At 36.4% G+C, this 21,061-nt stretch overlaps 2 protein-coding genes across 5 annotated transcripts in view; one reads left to right on the top strand and one right to left on the bottom strand.

Moving 5' to 3' along the window:
• scramb1 (phospholipid scramblase 1) overlaps window positions 1-21,061 on the bottom strand; it is a 152,130-nt gene that overhangs the window by 37,692 nt on the left and 93,377 nt on the right. Inside the window, exons 1-2 of one of the 4 annotated variants that reach the window (XM_083115551.1) lie at window positions 10,282-10,431; window positions 3,568-3,673 (exon numbers count right to left, since the gene is read on the bottom strand). In XM_083115551.1, the coding sequence (XP_082971677.1) occupies window positions 3,568-3,613 (46 nt within the window). In that variant the 5' untranslated portion in view covers window positions 3,614-3,673; window positions 10,282-10,431. Of the gene's footprint in view, window positions 1-3,567; window positions 3,674-10,101; window positions 10,153-10,281; window positions 10,432-21,061 lie in introns of those variants that run through there. The other 3 variants (XM_083115548.1, XM_083115550.1, XM_083115549.1) reach the window with 3 other exon arrangements.
• Window positions 10,655-12,190, top strand: Rap2l (Ras-associated protein 2-like). The gene has a single exon (XM_083115209.1). The coding sequence runs from the start codon at window positions 10,839-10,841 to the stop codon at window positions 11,382-11,384; it is 546 nt and encodes a 181-aa protein (XP_082971335.1). The 5' UTR covers window positions 10,655-10,838; the 3' UTR covers window positions 11,385-12,190.

Below are 21,061 nucleotides of genomic sequence, written 5' to 3'. Positions count from 1 at the left end.
GAAATAATTCTACAATGCAAGCAATGCACACATACAAGAAAAACTTTAAACCATTCTAATGAATAACTTAATAATCCCTAAGTATTATGTCTTCAACTGTGCATGCTATTAAAGTGAATATAAAGTTTATTCAACAATTCTAAAAACAAATAAACAAAACAATAACATGCGAGAACATTATTTACATAAAATATCACCAATCAAAAGACAGCTCGAGGGAAAAGTGAAATGTGTGTTCAGGTCTCCCATCCTGCCAGTAAATAACACATTTCCTTGATTTTTTCAGTTGTTTTTTTTTTTATTTCCAGCCAAAGAACAGGCTTGAAATTCTATTCTTGTCTTCCGGCCAAAGGAAGGGAGAGTCCATGAAGCCTTGTACTAATTTGCTTAGTCCAGTCACCATGAGAAGGGGAATTTCTTGAGGTATTCTGCTTTGCCAAACTTACGCCTGTAGCGAAACAAATGGGCCTCCAATTATCTCTTCCCCCTGAACTGCGAGTGAAAGGTGGATGTTGAAAACAAAAGGTTTCATTTATGACTGAGCAAGCTGGTATAGTTTTAATACCCAAACAATCAGGTGTAATTTAACACCACTTTTTGCAGTCCGAACTTTCCCCATCGGGAGACAAAAGGCCTGGGTTTATAAAATTGGATCTTTGGCTACACAGCCTGTAATATATCTACATAATTCCATAACCTTTCCGAAAGGATTTTCACTCTCTAGCTGATTTCCTGGACTTATGATTTTCATGTCCATGGAAGCATGACGGGGTTAAGGAAAAATTCTTCTATTTCTTATGTTCTCTAGTGCACAAAACTATCCAAGTTCATGTATATTTTCTTAAACAAACCATGTGTACTAGAGTGCTGCAATGAGCGTTTTTTCACTCAAGCGGCAATAGTTCCCGCGGGCAACGCTAGATGGCACACAGAATTGATAGTTCTTCCGCTCGAGCAAAAAACGACTGAACGAGCAAATAACACTCGAACCCTATTAGTAGATGTATTTCCATAATTTGTCTATGATAGTGAGCCCTCAAATATAGATCGTGAAGTAAAAGACTAAGTGAAACTGAAAAATAAGTGAACATACTCATCATCTACATGATAAAATTCAGTTTTGTGTATCTTACAGAGATATTTGAAAATGAAATAGATGAAACTACCAAGGTTGACATTTTATGTTTCTACGATTATTGTCACACTTAAATGTTCGATTGAATGTTATAACTGCATTTTATTATTTCACAGAATAAGATTATCTTTTTCGGTAAATGAAGAATGATGTACATGTATTTGTTGCACTGTGATACGATATTTGTAATTGCTTAGGCAGGTGTGTCAGCATGTGTATCCATTTTACGTTTCGGTCTGTAGATATTGCATACTTTCATCTGTATTGTATTTGAGCTTTACATATATACGGAAATATTATTTAGAATTGTAATTGCATAGAGTGGTTTCCTTCCATGTTTGGGTTTTAGGTTCACAGTACTGCTTATTAGGCTCTGAAATATGGAACGTTGTCAATCATTCCACTACGTTTGTGGTACGATCGAGCGTATCACGCTCGAGAGTGGGAAATTCGATCGAGTATTTTCGAGCGAAAGTAGTCCAATACAGCACTCTAATGTGTACGTTACGTCAAGTTAGTTATGAATACAGCTCAAATATGCACTTAAAATGCCTAAAGTATGCATGCAAATACGTTCAAGTTCAAGTGCAAAACATGCAAATAAATATGCACTTTAGAAAACATATTACCGTTTTTAAAGGTATTCTTTCAGCTACCACAAAAACCTACAAACCTACAATATGCAAAATGCATAACTATCTGAGCACTAGTTATGAATATGTGAATGCATCAATGTTTTCATTATATCTGCTCACATATCATTAGGGTTAAGAATTGTTCAAAAAATTATTTAGAAGTGACCAATAATTATTTCTTAAAAATGTCCCTTACCTATTAAGAAGTTACTGTAGATACAGCGAAACTTTATTTGCACACAAATGTAAAATCCAGGAAAACTACAACATTTTGCTGCACGGGGACCATGAGATTGGACGTATAGCAGGGCGCGAAATTTCCGATCGCCAGGTCGCCATTGGCGACCAAACGTTTTGGGATGGCGACTAAAATTTCGTTGTTTCAAATGTGTGTCAAACACGTATCAAGACTTCATCTCTTGAGAGAAACGGCAGAAGTTATAGAAGAAATTCTAAAACTGAGTGATATCCACACTATTAGGTGGTTAGCCAGCAAAGAACGTGCAATATGAGCTCTCTTGCAATCATGGAAAGCTGTTGTGACCCATCTTGAACAGGTGGCCCACAGAAAAGACAATGATGGCGCTAAAGCTAAGGACTTGCTGAAAAGTTTGAAGCAATTTAAATTTGTTAAGCTTCTGTACTTCCTTTTGGATTTCTACGGGAAATTGAACTCTTTAAGCGTGGCACTACAAAATAAGAATCTTTTGATTTCATCTCTGAAAATAAGAATTGAACACTGTATTTCAGTTTTGGCTGACCTGGAATCTAATGTTGGACCAAGCGAACAAGATTTCTTGGACCATATATCCATTTCAGGGAAGATCAGGGATATGCAAGAGTTTCAGACTGTTAGAGGAAACTTAATTAACAATGCGAAGGTGTACAGTACATCACAGAAACATTGCCGTCTATGTCAACAGATGCGATTGCATCTCTGCATGTTTTCGACAGCTTGGGTTGGCCTTCCAAAGAAAATATTCTTCAGTTTGGGAAGAAATAAAGAAGCTCTACATATACTTGAACCCGAGCCTTTATAATGAGAAAATGGATGTTCTGTCAGCAGAGTGGACAGAATACAAACTTTTGTTTCCTTCTCCAGCTTTGAATCAGACGCTGGAGAAGATCCACAATGCCGATCCACAGTGCGGAGTGTTCAGCAAGATTCTCCAATTTGCTCCAGATTTTGACATTTTGTGCTGTTCTACCAATGAGCACAGCCTCATGTGAGGGAGGTTTCAGCTGTCACAACAGACTCAAGACTACTTACAGGAACTTTCTGAAGACTGAGACACTGGATGATTTGCTCAGAGTTTTCGAACAACCCCCCCCCCCAGGCCTCCCTGTCAGAGTTTGACCCAGCAGCTGCGATTGATAAGTGGTACTTCAGTGCAGAACGACAGCGCTACACAAACATTAATTCCTAACTTTTTAATAATTGCTCATATTTTTATTATTTATCAATAGAAAATAGTGGCGACCAAAGATTTTAGTCCGGCGACTGACTTCAAACTTGAAATTTCATGCCCTGACGTATAGTGTAGAAAAATTCGGGAATGTAAAGCTAGGGTTCCACTGTATTAAAAATATATGACAAAACTAACAATGAGAGTACAAAAAATACATGCCCCCAAAAAACCTTATTTTTCAAAAAAATATTTGTGCTCCTAACTCAAGATAATTAAACTGATTGTATTTAGCATTGTCTTAAAATCCTCAAAATAGAAATAACTATGAACTTGCAAGCTCTGATGATGATTGTACCGTAATACCACAATTGCAACATACAAAACTTACCGCTGTATGGTGGTGGGTAAGCTGGCTGACTCTGTGGATAGGACATGTTTTGTATCAGTCTTCCTAGTGGGTTTTATCTCTGGATGAACTAACAGTCAGAAGATGTCTGAAATTAAGGAGAGATTACATAAGCTATGCAGTTTACTAATAATAACAATAATAATTTACAGAACCTGGTAATTCCTTTTTTTAAAAAGTCAATCACTTGATCCCAACAATTTTACTTGCAAAAATAACTTTTGTTTATTTAGGCAATCTGCATCTGACTTTTCACTCACCAAAGAAAATTATTCTGCTCAGAATATTACCACTAAAAACTGCTGCACAAACTAAAATTACACATTTCTATACCTCTTTCATTGGCTTGGTTTGCTTTATTTGATTTGGTCACTTATGGCTAATTGGAAAGACGAGGACGATTGATGAAGGGATGCTCACAAAGAATACCCATGGTCTGAACCCAGGAGCCCTGGCATTGTAGCATGCTGTGCTAACCACTTCACCACAGAGTTTGGCAAAATTGATGATAGCCCACAGTATAAGCCCCACATATTGGCTAAGAGTCCTGATGTACTATATACAATCATGGGTGTAGGCAGAAAGTTTTGCAGGGGGGGGGGAAGGGGTTGGGCAAATGATAAAAGTTGAATAGTAAATAAATGATAAGTATTATTACCACGGTTATAAATGTTATTCTACAATAATAAATATTATTAACAAAAATAATTTTTATTCCAAATAATAATTGGTGGCTGCGGTGGCTCAGTCGGTAACGCGTCTACTACCATGCTAAAGGTCCCGGGTTCGATCCCCGGCCGGTTCAAATCCGGGAACTTTTCTAACGGTGGAAGCGGTCCCGGCGCCCACCCAGCGTCGAATAACATGGGTACCTGGGGGAAACCCTGGGGGGTAAAGGCAGTCAGGGGCTTGATGCTGATCACATCACCCCCACTCACGACCGGATCAAGAAAGTGTGGGGCGTTACCCCCACACCCCCTATACGCCTTCATGGCATGGTGCTATGCACAGGGGAACACTTTACCTTTACCAAATAATAATTAATTATTATTATATAAATGGGGAGACTCGATCCCACAACTATTTTCTATTATTTCTTTTGCATTTTATGCAGTTAGTATCTGAATGAATTTTGATATTAACCTTTGGATGTCTCGTTCAAGAAAAGGCTTTAAATGTTAGAGGGGTTTTCTTTTTATAAAGTGTATTGTGTGACCTCTCACCTACAACTGTAATTATTAGAATTTTGAAAACTGTGGAACCATTTGTTCTTAGGATGAAATGGTAGAATATAACCTTGTTGCTTTATTTTTCACTCAATGTTTTCGATCCAATGCATTTTTACTTTGATTATTCTGTTCGAATACTAACTAAATTAACTTTATTTCTGTTTTTAACAATAAGAGTAACAAACTATTGGCTTTCTTGTATCTTTAAATGAACAATGTCAATTTCAAGGGGGATCCACCAACCTGTTCGACACCCCCTCCCGACACCCATGCATACAATTCAGGCTGTAGTATGTGAAATTAAAATGAACCTCTCGGGTGTCAGGATCTGGTAACAGTGTTTTGAGAAACACTGCTTTACAGTGCTATAAAAATATATTAAAGAAAAACAAAAGAAACAGTACTTCACTAAGGCAATACCCATCTAATATTCATGCTTCAGCATTTAAGCTTTGGTTGGTGCTCCTTTTCTACGTTGGAAGATTCTCACAAGGTTTTTTGAAGGACTTCAGGTGTTTGTTGAACATGTATAAGCTGGGTTAATTCAGGATTGATTCACTTATGTAGGTGGCCGCGGTGGCTCAGTCGGTAACGCGTCTGACTACCATGCTCAAGGTCCCGGGTTCGATCCCCGGCCGGTTCAAATCCGGGAACTTTTCTAACGGTGGAAGCGGCCCCGGCGCCTACCCAGCGTCGAATAACATGGGTACCTGGGGGAAACCCTGGGGGGTAAAGGCGGTCAGGGGCGTGATGCTGATCACATCACCCTCACTCACGACCGGATCAAGAAAGTGTGGGGCGTTACCCCCACACCCCCTATACGCCTTCATGGCGTGGTGCTATGCACAGGGGAACACTTTACCTTTTTTTTTACCTTTTTCACTTATGTAGTTTACTTTACATTGATTTACTGCCACTTTTGACTATAGCAGTTGTTACGGCGTGCACTCTAGAACCTAGCAGGGGAAGTGGAGAGGGGGGAAACGACCTATCCAGCGCAACGAGACAGGCCGGTTAGAGAGAGACTGCAGCGTTGCCAGAGTAGCGGGAAAAAGGAGTTGAAATCGATAGAACCATGAAATACAAACGTCCCATTGTTCGTGTATGGCCTGAGTATGCGTATTATCCCCATCTTGTGGTGAGTATAATACCAATAAGTGTATGATATCAAGTGTATAAAAAGGTTCATTGAGAAGAAACCGAAAAACAATTGGTTTACAAAAACAGTTGGTTGGAACGTAATTCTGATGTATGTACGTTTCATCTGAATAAAATATATAGGGCAAAGGTTCCTTATTTCTGAGAAGATGCATTTTTTGCCAAAACGTTACTCTGGCTGTAACTATATCGGCTCTCTCTATCAGAAATCATCTACCTTTGTTGCTCTTTTTGTACTTGAACCCCATAGACTTCAGTATCCTCCACAACGACGAAACTCCCCACTGAAAGCTTATTTGTGTCTGCAAATCAACGCGTAACTTCTTCAGTGTTGGATATTCGCCCTTTACATAATACCCGAGGATAATTTTTCTTATCATATCTTTATCGCAACCATCGATTGCCTTTGTGATACTATTCCTTTTGATTCGTTTGCACGGTGATTCAAAAGACGTGGAAACCGACACCTCAAGACTGTCTTTGCCTTCCCTAACAATACCCTGCACAGTTCGCGTACTCACTCCACAATCTTCCGACACTCTCTCTTGCACTTTGTGTATACTTACCAAGTGACCACTGTTTTCTGCTTCCTTTTGAAAATATTCATGAACCCTACTGATTATTTTCCTGCCTTGGCTACGAACTAACTCCTTCCTGTTCGCCATCGTACGAAACTTACTGCATTGATAAACACAAAGCTCCCAATGGAACAACGAGAGTACAAATAAACGTCACATCACATGCCACATACACGTTTATCGAAGAAACAATGCAGTTACGCAATACACGATGCGACAATAATTACTCCCACGTATGTTATTCCTACATTCCGCTCGTAACAAACAGGAATCAACACTGGGGCAAAACACCATCAGCAACGAGGTGAATTGGCAACACAGCAACGTGCAGAACGAAGTTAGCACTGCAGCTTCCTCCCGCGACTGCGTAACTCTCGGCTCCACCGCTAGATGGTCTGTTCTCTGGTTGGTCAGCAGCATGTTCCCTGCTCCCCACTTCCCCTGCCAGCTTCTAGAGTGCACGCCATAAGAACTGAAAAGAGCTATAATTGTGAGGATATTATGAAAGTGATTAAGGAACTCACACAGAACAGCCATGACCGCCTCCTGATTTTTCTGCCATGCTTACAATGCTACGCTGTACTGTTACTCACAAATTAGATTAGAGATTTTCTACTGCTCAAACATGATCGACGAAGCCTCCAGCCTTCATCACCCCCTTCTTTCTGCCCCTCTTACAATGGTGAGATACTATTTCTCTCTCGTGCAGTCTAGATATGCATGCGAGAGCAGCCTTTCACAAATACTATGGATTGTCAAAGCCTGTATTGGGGTCCTGTCATGCAGTCCAAGATGCAAATCCCAAAAAAGTCAAATAAGTATTTTCTTTGAACCTTGTCCTCTGAAATATGCTACTGCTGGAGACTGTCTACCACAGCAGCCAGAATGCTTAATAAAATTTTACTAAGATTGATTGATTTGGTTTATTTTACTTCAGCCCGAGCAGCATTAGAACCCGGGACACTTGGTGTCGCAGCACGATGTGCTAACCACTCAGCCACAGGGTCCGGCAATTTTACTAAGACAAAGTTAAACTTTAGATGTGTGGAAATTTATTCAAACATTTTCAAGAAAGAACTATCGCGTTTGGCATCACACTATTGCAGAGTTGGGTATGTGTCTTCCAGGCACAAATGCACCAAATGAAAGGTTACATACACACGTGAGATAATGAATTGGCGGTAACAGTTCCAATTGTTTTATGATTTTTATTTCAAATTCTCCTAGCACAAAGACTAATTAACGTAGAATTCTTGAAATCACTGTCACATAAAATCTGAACCTTCCTTAAAGTAATGAACACTGGAGTCGAAAATAAATATTTATTTATGTTGAAAAAAGAAAACTTAAAAATTACCTTACGCAAGCTTTCCCATGGACAAGGTATTTTTCGTTGACAAGCAACTGTAAGTATCATAGATGAGTGGGAATTAATGTAGAAGTAAATCGAAACCTTAGCAGAATGCATTTAGGGACTTTATTTTAATGCTAAGAGAACCAAACCTGACCTGCCTAACCTAACTACAAAACCATATATTGAACAAAATCTTAAGTAATCGCTAAAACTCCGCAGTATGTGTTAAAAGAAGTAAATCGAAATCAAACCATGTCAAAATTGCATTCGTAGCATGATGAAATCGCAATAAAACAAAACCAACTTGGGCCGATCTCTTTTCTCTGTGCACACCTCGCAACAGTACCGCTGGGATATAAAAATTAATTGTGGACATTTAAAACACCTAAGTGACTATCTCTCAGGAACAACACTCATCCTTTCCATAAGCAATCTACAAGTAAGTCAGGGATGGTAGTTAGATAGATGCCATACATCACAAGATCGACATTTCTAAGCTAGTCATTGCTTCTGCCTCTTCTTTAACAAAGTTACCAAGCATAGAAAGCAACCACGCCGGTAAATTTCTTGTATGGGACAAACAGATTTCTTCAAATTTACAGGAGAAATTACTTACCAAATGCAATTTCTTTATACTTGTGGAAGTTCGGGGAAGTGTTTTCTCGCATCGTTCATTGAATTTTGCTGGTAATTCATCTATTTTTCTATATAAATGTGTGACCAATGCACGAAAGCTCTTACATCCATTTACTTCCAGGTGGATGTAGCCTGTGAGTGATGACGTAATCCCCGTCAGTGTTTCCAAACACGTGCTTTTGTAACTGAAGAAGGTACGTTTCGGCAAATGGTTTGTGGAGCTATGTGTCAATGGTTCGTGGGGCTATGCGAGAATGGTGTGTGGGGCTACACATATTTTTTTTCGAAACCAATTTTTAACTATTGTAACCTATACGTGACCCTAATTAATCTAACCTTACCGGAAATGGTTCGTGGGGCTATGTATGAATGGTTCGTTGGGCTATGCGTCAATGGTTTGTGGGGCTATGTAGGTATTTTTGGATGCAGTGGGGTGGAAACACTGCATACCGAGTACGGTAATGAAACTGTGACCGCCATTTTGCATGTTACCGAAGGCATATAGAAACAAAGAAAACTTACTCAATATGTCGCAAATAAAGCTTATTTCCGTGAAATAAGCTAAATGCCACCTTCAGAAATGTTTCTCAATGCAGAATATGTAAGTACGAATATTCAAATTAAATGAACTAGCAAATTTCAGCCGTTTGTCCCTTACGAGAAATTTACCGTGGAATGTGCACTAGTCTAAAGTACAAGTACAACAACACCTGGTACCCTGAATAATAGATTATTGGGGTTGGGAGGAAAGAATTTATGTATTTTTAATCAAACATTATACATGTTCTACTTATAATTATAAAGAGTACAAATACACTAGTCCTAGGAACAGTTTCAATGTGTAATGAATTTTGTTAGAATTATCAGGAAGAAACGACTGTGATCTTCCTCAATTCAAATAGCCACTTATTTGGAGTGATATCATCATCAGAGAAATACAGTACGTAAAGTTCCTCTACATTAAAACAATTATCTTACTCTGTGTTCTGGTATGATATATAAACAGTCACTACAATACATTTAATTCCTTCCTTTGCACAAATTCTGAAGCTTTGAATTAAGACTGGGGCAAACTGTAGTTCACTCCAAAATGAACTTTCAAATAACACAAAAAATATTTTTAATAGAAAGTTTTTAATTTACTTCTGAGGTATTCGAAGTAAAAGAAAATAGAAACAATTCAAATAATTTAAAGAAAAAAAATACATGTGTAACTAAGCATTGTGGTCCACATGTTTGAACCAATTAAAAATCTAGTTTATTTAACTATACTTATCGGCCGTGATTCTTATAACGAAGAAGGACATACTTCAATGGGTGCTAACCAAATGGAAATTAAAACATTTTCATATGCAAAGGCTCCGAAAAAAAAAAAAAGGTGGAAGATCAAAAGGGAATGTCCCTACCAAATTTGGTAGCATTTGCAATTTGTTGTAAATCAACATAGTTTCGATTATAACTTAGTACTAGTGAAGTAATGTCTTTTTGTGAGAATTTGATTTACTTTCTATTTATCTGGCGATTACATTCAAGTTTTGGCTGACTTTGAAGAAGAACATACTGTAATCAACTGCTCAGCATTCAATTCAATCCTTGCGTATGTAAGTCTTGTCCTCTTCCTATCATCCATTTATGTCAAATATGCAACTCTTGCTCGGTTCCACGAACTTCATTTCGCTGCTGTTCAATAAAACGACCAGTATCATTAAAACTTATGTACCTCTTGTATTATATTACTTACCTTATACCAAAGCAAATATGACAGTACACGCATTCAATTCCAATGATTGTACCAAAAATATTTCTGCGATATCAACTGACTGTAGAAATGAAAGATCATTTTATTCTTGCTGTTCGTAGTCGGTCCTTAATGAAGTCCCAAATTCATGAACCATGTCAAGAATGTTCAGGATTGTGTCATTTATATCTTAGGATTTATGTAATTACGATTACATTACGCATACTTCTTTTTCCTCCTCTATTTCACCGTAATAACTCAAGCTCTAATAAACTGTTCGATTCGAAATTCTTCAGTCAGTAGCCGTCTACTTCTCTTATTCTTTGGTGAAACGTCACTTCCCGATTAGAGTTGCAACTTTCGCCACTAGGGGCTCTACCGTTCAGTCATTGTCAGTCGAGTAAGATGGCGAAAGGTACGTAGTGTTAGATGTACAATGGAAGGACTGAAACGTTTAAGTTCAGTTTTAGTTACCGGTAACTACTGCCAAATCCTAAAAACTAAGAAGAACAGATTTATTTGGATTGGATGAGAGTGGTGTGCAGAATCGAGCCGTGAAAATGCGTGAGTTTAAAGTCGTAGTGCTCGGATCGGGCGGGGTTGGGAAAAGTGCCCTTACTGTTCAGTTCGTTTCCGGTTGTTTTATGGAGAAGTATGACCCTACCATCGAGGACTTCTATAGGAAAGAAATCGAGGTGGACAATTCTCCATGTGTGCTGGAGATCCTGGACACAGCAGGCACAGAACAGTTTGCCAGCATGCGTGATTTGTACATAAAAAATGGACAAGGTTTCGTCGTTGTGTATAGCCTAACAAATCACCAGACTTTTCAAGACATTAAAACAATGAAGGAACTTATAACACGTGTAAAAGGATCAGAGAAAGTGCCCATACTTCTAGTTGGTAATAAAATCGACTTAGAAATTCAAAGGGAAGTCCCAACAGGGGAGGGTATGACACTGGCACAAATGTGGGGATGTCCCTTTGTAGAAGCTAGTGCCAAAAATAAGACAAATGTGAACGAAGTGTTCGCGGAGATAGTTAGGGAAATGAACGTCAATCCTGAAAAAGAGAAGAAAAACTATTGTTGCTGCACGGTGCTTTAGTCTTGTTGAGTTTGCTGTAGTAGATTGTGAATACTCAAAATTATTACATATTGTTTTGCATTTTGCGTGGATTATGCTGTGTCACTGCTTGCGCTTCAGTATTCTAGCGAAGAACAGTTCTACTGCACGACCATCTTAAGTGGCTCAGAGATCTGTAATCATATCTAATTTTTCCTATGGTTGTTCTACTCATTACTGCTACCTAGTGCCTCTAAAACAACGGAGCTTAAAAGATATGTATAAATACTTGGCTGCCGCCCATGGACAGGACATGAAAAACTTCATTGTCATTTACATAGCACAAATTACAAGACTATGCTCAGTACCATGTACGTGGATTGGAAGACAGACAATTCGTCCCCTGGGACAAACTTGGCCTAAGAGTGATTCTATCTCAAGACTTAGGATTTGAAGTGTAACACCTTCCTACAAAAATTGGTGCTGTGCTCTTGATAAAGTGTGGAGTGTTTTTTCGTTCATTATCTTCTAACAGAATATGTGATCATCTGTGCAGTTGGAACGAGTGCGTACAGTTAATAATATATAGGCCTAGGAAGATTATGTTTGAATACAAAGTGATCAAAGTTTATATTTTTTTTAAATGGTGTTGTGTGTGTGTATATCGAGTCAAAATGTGCAAGGATCAGAAAATCAAATCCTTCAGCTTCCAGAATGAGATTTTCCCATAGTCACAAACTGCAAATGTATTGGAGGATATCAAAACAGGTATTGTAAAGAGAAATATATAGATTATATAAAATGTATATAAAAAAGAAGGAATGTGATTAGAACGAAACTGGGTTCAATTATACTGTTTTTGTTAACATCAGGCATAATATTCAACTTACATTGCATCTATTTGTGCTGTCGGAATAAGGGTTGTAATCTACTCCATGCTTTCCACACATTTTCTTAAGACACTCGCTAATTAAAACCCACTTGTTTAGAGAAAATCAAGTTGCACCCTAATTTTTTTTCTTCTTTAAAAAGAATCATTCTTCGTTTGTACAGATTTTTTCAGTTTTTGCCAATTTTGGGAACAAGTGTCTCCACCAGAAGTTGTATTAGGGAATGTGCAATTGTAAAAACTTACAGGAGCTTGTTCCCTTGTTTGAAGACATATGTTTTTGTACCCAGCTGTAATTGACTCATGATATCCTATTATCGTGTAAATTCTACATGTGTTACATTACAAACATAGTTTTTAAATGTAACAAAGAAAGTATGTTTTAATACATGTTTATACAAAAACATGAAAATAGTATTCACTTTCATTGTTAATAGCTATATATTCCTTATAAAAAATAACATAAGAGTTGCATAGCTGTTTTTGCTTGCTATGCTTAAGACCATGGGAAATGACAGACAGGAGAGGTTGCGTAGTTTTTCATATGGTGTCTTGCTATTAGAACTGCATAGATTTTTGGTGGTACCAGCACAGTCCTTTTTGTGAAGAAAATTGCAATGATATTCCAAATTCTGAAAAGAGAAATCTATTTGTTTCGAATTCCTTGTACATCAGTCAGATTAATCTTTGTGGGGTTTCCTTTCACTGTTGTCGATATTTGTGATAGAAAATAGCCTTACAGTGCTATGAAACTCATAGATATTGAAACAGCTTCGAAAGAAAAACTCTCAATGATTCTCTTGAATGGTCTACAAGTAATTCCATACAGATGTTATATTTTCAGAATTTGAAATATCATGGCAGTTTTTTTTTAAAAAGAAAGGATGTTTCGAAAGCTAATTTGCTGGCACAGGCCAAGGATTCAATCAGGCCTTACAGCACCTGATAAAAACTGCAAGCTGGTGTGAAATGAGAAGAGTACTCCATTACTTTTATTTCCAGTGATGTTCCTGTCTAGAAGTTGACTTTTACAGGGACTTTGCTTCAAACATAATAGTCCACTTACACTGAAATATGTACTAAAATAAGCTCTCTTCTCTAACTTGTGACCGACAACCTTCTAAATTTGTGTTGTTGGAAGTATTGACAGCACACTGACTTCATTAGATCTAAATCATTTCACAAGCAACTTGTTCATGTTCTCACTTCAAGCTGAAGATATAAGCAAATTGTTTGCGAGCTGCCATAGTCTTGAGTGAAATCTATGCATTCGTTTGTTCCAACAAAATAGGATGTGTACCCAGAACAAGAAAAGGGACATCATGCAACCTAATAGGCCTACATTAATTAAATTTTGACTTTTATACAAAATAAATCAGTTTCCGTGATCTGCAGTCTCCCTTCTTACACACAGAAATTAGCAGGTTTCAGTTCTCCAAATTTGTTCTGATCTAAATCCTGTTTAGAGTAGAACTGTCATGTGTTTTAACATAAGTAATTTGCAAATGTTTATCACATGCAGGTTTGCATATTTCTACAGCTCTGGTATTCATAGTGGAAGAATCGTATGTTACGATGGAAGATTATGATGATTTTAATTGAAGGAGCTTACCAACAAATCAGAATATCATAATGGCAAAATGACTATGCATAAACTCGATGCAGTTGTATGTGCTTTCATTGAAAACAATGTTGCCATATCATGGACTTCAACATCTGTTCTACATGTTCGGCAAGGGGTGCAATAATCGGGGAAATATATTATGAATGTATGTAACATATTATACTGCATATGCCTTGATAACTCTGCGGTAACAATGCCTATGCTCCATGGTATTCTGATTAAGGTGCAAGATGTTTTTTAATTTAAAACATGACATGTCTGTCATTGTTAAATGTGAGAGATACATGCAGATCATGTAAACTGAAATAGTTTACTATATAGGCCTACAATTATTTTTTTAATATGCCAGTACCTACAAGAAATTCAGTGGTCAATATAGACTTACACACATGAAAGCTTTTCTTTCAATTTCAGAAGTGCATTTTTATGTCCAAAATTTAGCTTTTGATACACAAAAACATATTTATTGTTACATTTTCAACATGACTTGAATTCAGCGCATGCAAAACTGGCTTTTTGAAATCCGTACTATGTTGTTTGTGCGTGCAAATTGATTTATTCATCCCAGACCCATATGCCCACAGTGGTAGGTTAGGTAGGTCAAGGTCAGTTCCTCTCAGCATAATAATTACTCTCCTTCATGCTTACAGTGTTACTATTTACATGTGTTAGATAGGTTAGACTCTTTAACTTCCTTATAATCATTCAGGAAACCAGGCTTTCCAATGTGAAAAGAATGCTTCAAGCAATAGTGAATTACAAATACAGTCATTTGCACAACCTAATTTTCGCAATATAATTCCTCACAAATTAATATTCTGTCTGGTCTTACTAGTATCTGTTGGTGCATATTTCATGTCCAAAATTTTGCTTATGATGCCACAAAAGACATCCTGAATTAATGCACTTGGAACATTTACATTCTTAGTGAACAGGAGTAAATGTGGGTCTGATACAGTTTGTTACACTAGTAATTTTTTTGCTTGGACTGCACTGTTTTGCCTTGGAATTAGGTAGTAAAGGGAAATAAATTAGTAACCATGTGAAACGTTCCGACACAAGAAAATTTTTGATGCCTGAACAAGTCACTCGTGGATGTCAGGTTACTCCATAAATGTCTAATCATAGTGCAACAACTGTTTTTGTGTCTCAAAACACTATTTGGCAAGAATTTACAATACCAGACCCTTGTGTAATTTCTATGCTACTTATACTCACGAAATAATTAGTTGCGATTATTTATCTGAGGTTAACATGTTGGGGTGATGTGTAGAAGTTGTAAAATAAGCTTTTCTATTCTCGCAATGATTCTTCGTATACAAGTATGGGGACCATATTTGTTAATATGAACAATTGACATTCACAATTAGTTACACTGTCTACAGCATTGCCACACTGTTGATTTCATACTTGGAAAGCATAGCTCATGTAAGAATGGTGGAAGAGAACAATAGAAAGTTGTTAATTACAGGTAAGTTTGGCAACAATGCATCAATCGTAAAATTGCAGGATACGAAAATGGCGTGTTTGATGAAGAACGTTTGCCGTTAAAGTGCTACGAAAATAAGATTTTCTTTATCGGTTCGTTATCACGATTAGCGCAAAAACCGTTCATGGATAGCCCCACTGACCATTCTTGGTTAGGTTAAGTTAGGTTAGGCAAACATAGTTAAAAAAATTTGGGCTTGTAAAACCATGCACAGGTAGCCCCACAAACCATTGATGTATAACCCCACGAACCGTTCACGGTAAGGTTAGGTTAGGCAAGCATAGTTTGGGGTCGTAGTAATGTCAGGAATGTATATTTCGTTTTTTAAGTATTGGAAACACAAAATCTTCCGGTAAATAATGAGCAATCGTACATGTCTGTTCCGATCACAGACTACTCAATTTTGCTTATTTTGCAATTTCTACATGTGACCCCCAAATTTTAACTTCAAATTCGTGATTAGGATGTCTCTTTTTAGTAAGTATGGGAAATATTACAAAAATCTGGGAGGGGTCCAGTATTGTAAATTCCCTCCCACTCTTTTAATCATATCTCATATTCCCGTTATAAACTTGTAACAACCATTACACAATCAGAACAGTGGCATGCATTATTTTACTGTAAGTAGTGCAAGCTAGGACAGTGCTGAAAGAATTGTCCTTGTTGCCTTAGAATGTATAAACTTATACATATTTCAGACCACTCAATTATGTATTAAACAGCAGCTGCTTAACACAGGGAGAGAACAGTGATATGAAATACCTATTGTTTTCTATTTTGGTTATTTTACTTCCCACCCCCCACCTCTTTGCATTATTCATGGCTAGTGTGTTGTTTATATGAAATTGCATTTTTTTCCAAATGCAAAAATGACAAATATCCTTGCATTACATTGTTGCGAATTAGTGTTACATAATTTCAGTTTAGAGCACATATTTTACATTAAGTGCAATATTTGCATGAATTCTCAAATTTTTATTGAGAATTGCAGATCTATAGTTGGGCAAATTGTGATTTCTTGGAAAAATCAGTTAATATTATTTGATTGACAGACTTAAGTCATGAATATGATACTCCAAAAAAACAAGGCTCTGTTTGTGCAGAATTCCTGCAGGTTCTGAAAATAATCACAGTTCAGGCAGTCGCCCTGACAGAACTACAACTGTAGAAAACTTCAGATCTTAAACTTCACGTTTCTGAGTTTAACAAGTCACTTTAATGTTAACAGGTCTATCAAGTTCATCTATGCTGCCTTGAGCTAGTATTTGATAAATGTATCATTAATTTAAAAAAAAAAAGAACTACAGACATGACATCCTTTTTTTAATTCCCTATTTTATTTTTATTGATGTGCAAGCAATCGTCAGTGTCAAGATATAATGGAGCATGAGAATAACTTGGGGGTGTATGGGAGATTAATATTATTTATTCCTTCGTGAAATATTGATAGGGCTTTCTCTCCCTTGTGATGGAGATGCGATCTGCAATAAATGTTATGACTTATTGCACTTAAACCCTTCTTGGTGAAGCTCCGTATTTCATCTTCGAACAGATTGCTTTCGTTGTTAGGTTTAGCCGATACCTGAAAATTTCAATAATTAAAATTTGTTGAAAATATTGACCAATACTGATATGTAAATATTCTTCTCCAATTGTATGCATCAATTTGCCAAGTAATTTCCTTTAGAATATTCAGGTATTTCATCAGAATGTTAAAATAGCTATTAGGTAATCACAAAATGTACTTTTTTGTGTAAAATTGGTGCAAAATAAGAAAAAAAGTTTGAATTTTGCATAATTTCCAGGATAATTATACTCTGCGAAAGTGTTGCGGGCCATTTTTGAGGATCCCATAATAAACTAAAATGCCGAAAAGTATCGACTGGTATCTGTAAATAAATTCCAACAGATACATCGGCATCGGCTCAGCCCTAGTTTAAATCTGTTAGCATAAATACACTACATTTAACATAACAATGAAAGTATTTAGCCTGACGTCAGAAGACAAAATACGGTGCTTGACCAAGGTGTTTTGAGTTTGGTGCAATGAGTGTGACCCCAGCAATAAAGATGCAATGTTGCAAAAAAAAAAATCCCTCAAGATGGCTGCCACCACAAATATATGTGCGATCTCCAGTCTAAAGCCTTATTGTTTGGAACATGTATTCACATGCAACTTGATGAAGGGAAGTATAGTAATACTGAGAGACACAAAACTAACAATCACAATGAACAATAAATATGTGGAAGTCACTCGACATCCATAGTTCAAAGTGTTAGAAAACCTTTGACAGAGCCCTTATGCACAGCATACACTTTTCTTGGAAGAAACACTTGTCACTTGAGTTCGAACCAATCAACAGCAGAATTCCATGCAGTAGTGACGTGACAAGCCACACAAGACAAGGCTAAAATGATGTAGCCCTTAACCAACATGTGTTGCTTCAATATGAAAACTCCCTCAAACTCTTCGATCTTTAGGTGTGTGCACAGAATGTTAAATCATACATCATGGCACATTGTTCCCCACAGCAGTTTCAATAATGGGATTGCTGACTAGCATTATGGCTCAATACATAATGTTAAGAACATGTGAGAACTCGATCTCCATGTTTTATTTACATGCTTAATTTAGGGGTCAATATCTTCCAGACACAAACTCTCATTTTTAACAGCCAACAAGAACAACCCTTTGGAAGAATAATTCTCCCATTAGTTTAATTTCTTTAATTACAATTTGTATTCATTTAGAATGAGGGATAACACGTAATGAAAAGACAGTCCACGTCAAGCAGTGCATAAATTGGTAGAAATTATGGCTTTAATGAGTCTGCTTCAATCCAACATAGAACCCATCTGACCAATATGACCCAGAGTAATCTATCTGTACTAAACAATAAAATTTAAATTGAGATATCAGTTATTAACAAATTAAAACTCGATTGAGACAAATCACTGCTAGGCCATTCAGGCTGAAAAAGAAGTATACAGAGTTACACTAACCAAGAGTTGCAGAAAAGCTGTGCAAAACAAGAAAAAATAACAATAATACCGTACCAAATAACACACATCCACAGCCTTGGTGCATGGTTGCAACTGCTTTCATAAAAGAAACTTCGGCAACTGTAGTTAAACATATTTCACTAACATTAGTATAGTCACACCACGAAATGTGTTAATTTGTATGTGTGTGCGCATACACGCATGCTTGCTTTTATTTTTCTTATGTCGATGCTACACAAGAATGAAGATATCACATGTCAAGTGTTTTTGTGCCAAAAGCTAAGTTCTTACGTAAAATATGCACAAATACATGAACACTATTGTCAGCCCTGATTATCTATAAATAGCCTGTCATTTTGTTATTACTTGTGTGACTGACTACAAAAGTATAATTATTATACCCATGCATTGTGAAGTATCTTAACAGCAGGTGTCTTTTCCTGAGGCAAAAACCATTAATGTCATCTCGTTATGTACATAATGACACATCCATCAGGTTCTTGAGGGTGCATTTGCAATTTTATATTGAGTTGGTAGAATATTGGTTATCAGTATCTGTGCTTTATTTAAAATTTCATATCTGTGTATCCCTCCTAAACACACACAAACTCATGTTTCTTCCACTGGAAGACCAAAGTCTGTAAACAAGTGCAGTGACACGTGAGACTAATGGTTAATTACTCAGGAATCTTCAAACTTCATGCATAGGAATGCATTGCATATTTTAGAACCATACAAGTCAACCAAGCTAATATTATACCAAAATGTTACTTACCATGTTTTACACTTGAACCCTTCAATTATAATTACAATTATCATCACTAATAGAAAATAATAACAAATTATTGCACGAGTGTCATATTTTATAATTCACCAGAACTCACAAAAACCATAATAATTTTTGATGGGTGCTTTTTTGTTTATAGAGGTGCAGTTGTTTATTAATTATAATAATTACCAGCTAATTGTACACTGTCACTGGCATGAGTGTCTCGTATTCAAAGATGACACCTGATAGACCCACCAAGTGCATTTTCCTTGCTATTTGAGTTACATTTTATGTTTTTTATGAACAAACGTAATACAGAAATATTGTGAACACCCCAATAAACAATGTAATTTGTTTTCATTTTTTTATAAAAGAAAATCACAGTTGAAAAGTATGAAAAATGGAGGTGGGCCTGACAACCTCGTGACTTCATTTTTACAGTAAATGAGGAATGAATAAATAAATATATATATTTATTGTTTGATTAGGCTTCCCACATACTTCTCTGCAACAGATTGCAATAAAGGCATTTGAACAAGCTGCCTTGACAATCCTCCCACACAAGTGTTTGTCTTGAACTCTTTAATAGCTACAACAAGGTCACTGTTGTATGTGAAACATATTTGTGGTGAGAACATTATTACAAAGTGTTTATTTCCTTTCGTCATGAAGAAAGCTTTCAGATTTTGCCTGATAGGAGCGTCAAATTTTTATGTAGCCAAAACATGCCAAATTTATTGAAAATTCACTGAAATATGTTAATATATTAGTGTGTAATACAATATTTTTATAACCTTTTGTCATTTGCTTTGTTCTTGTTCTATTTTTTTAGTTGTCTGTTAAGAAAAGTAATTACACAAAATTTCTGAAATTTTTGATTGGAAATTACTTTGAAATAATGAAATTGTAATGTCCTAAATAATGTTGAAAAGTTCTGATAGCTTGAATGACAACAGTTTTGGGTCAGTTCATTAACCTGGTGTGGCCTTGTGAGTGGTGCATTTAAATTTTTTATAATATACAAGAATATCTCATGGAATGACGATAATAACCTGCCACAATTACATACAAGTTAAATAAATTTGTTGCACAAAGATATCTTCATTGCACAGTAAAAACAAAAGAAATGGTAGCTTACCCATTCTGACATTTTAATTTTTTCTTAGCTGCAAGCAAAGGAAAAAATATGTTAATGCATAAAGAATCTGGGCCGTACTGAAGTTACATAAAAAAGCAGAAATTAATTTAATCAAAAGCAGTGTGCATATTGAACATTTGTTTTTAAGGGCAATTGCATTCAATGCCCATACATACGATTATTATTAATAACAGTAACTAGTTTCTTATTTATATTATTTACTTTATTTTTATTTTTAACAATATAAAAAGTACACATTTGTTTCCTCACGGGTATCTTTCCTGGGTATTTTCAACTGAATTATCTCATTTAGCAACACAAATTAGTCATTTTCTGATTGTACAGAAGTTTTTGCTGGTTTTGTGTACAATGTAGTATTTAAAATAAAATTTGCACAATGTAGGCACATTCCTCACAGGTTTGTGCTAAGTAATGTTGCCAGGTGCAACAAGTTGTGAAAAGTAAAATTTCACATCATTATTATGTCTAAGTCTCTTAACAAAATTCTGGATTGCTACCCTTGTTAACCAGGAATAAATGCCGCTTTTTTTTCGTTTCTTCCCCAGAAAATCGCTATTCCATAGCTCAAAGACTTTGAAAACTACAAATTAGCATGGTATCAGTTGCGAAATTTTGAATTATGAACTCTGGCAAAATCATATCCCCCCCTGGAAATTATATATTTTTCGCATAATTTCATTTCAGCCACAATAGCGTGTGTTCATTATTGCATGAACATGATAAATTCAAATTTAAGCAATGTTTTTTGAGGGAACAACACTATTATTGGGAAAATGTGCCTTGTTT

Source organism: Lepisma saccharinum, chromosome 30, assembly GCF_977018435.1.
Source record: "Lepisma saccharinum chromosome 30, izLepSacc3.1, whole genome shotgun sequence".
Classification (NCBI taxonomy): Eukaryota; Metazoa; Arthropoda; class Insecta; order Zygentoma; family Lepismatidae; genus Lepisma; species Lepisma saccharinum.
The sequence above is the reverse complement of the archived record's forward strand: the minus strand, read 5'-3'. Positions and strand labels throughout refer to the sequence as shown.

Excerpts from the sequence above, each read along its gene's own strand:
- Rap2l (XM_083115209.1), top strand. The coding sequence starts at position 10,839 with ATGCGTGAGTTTAAAGTCGTAGTGCTCGGATCGGGCGGGGTTGGGAAA.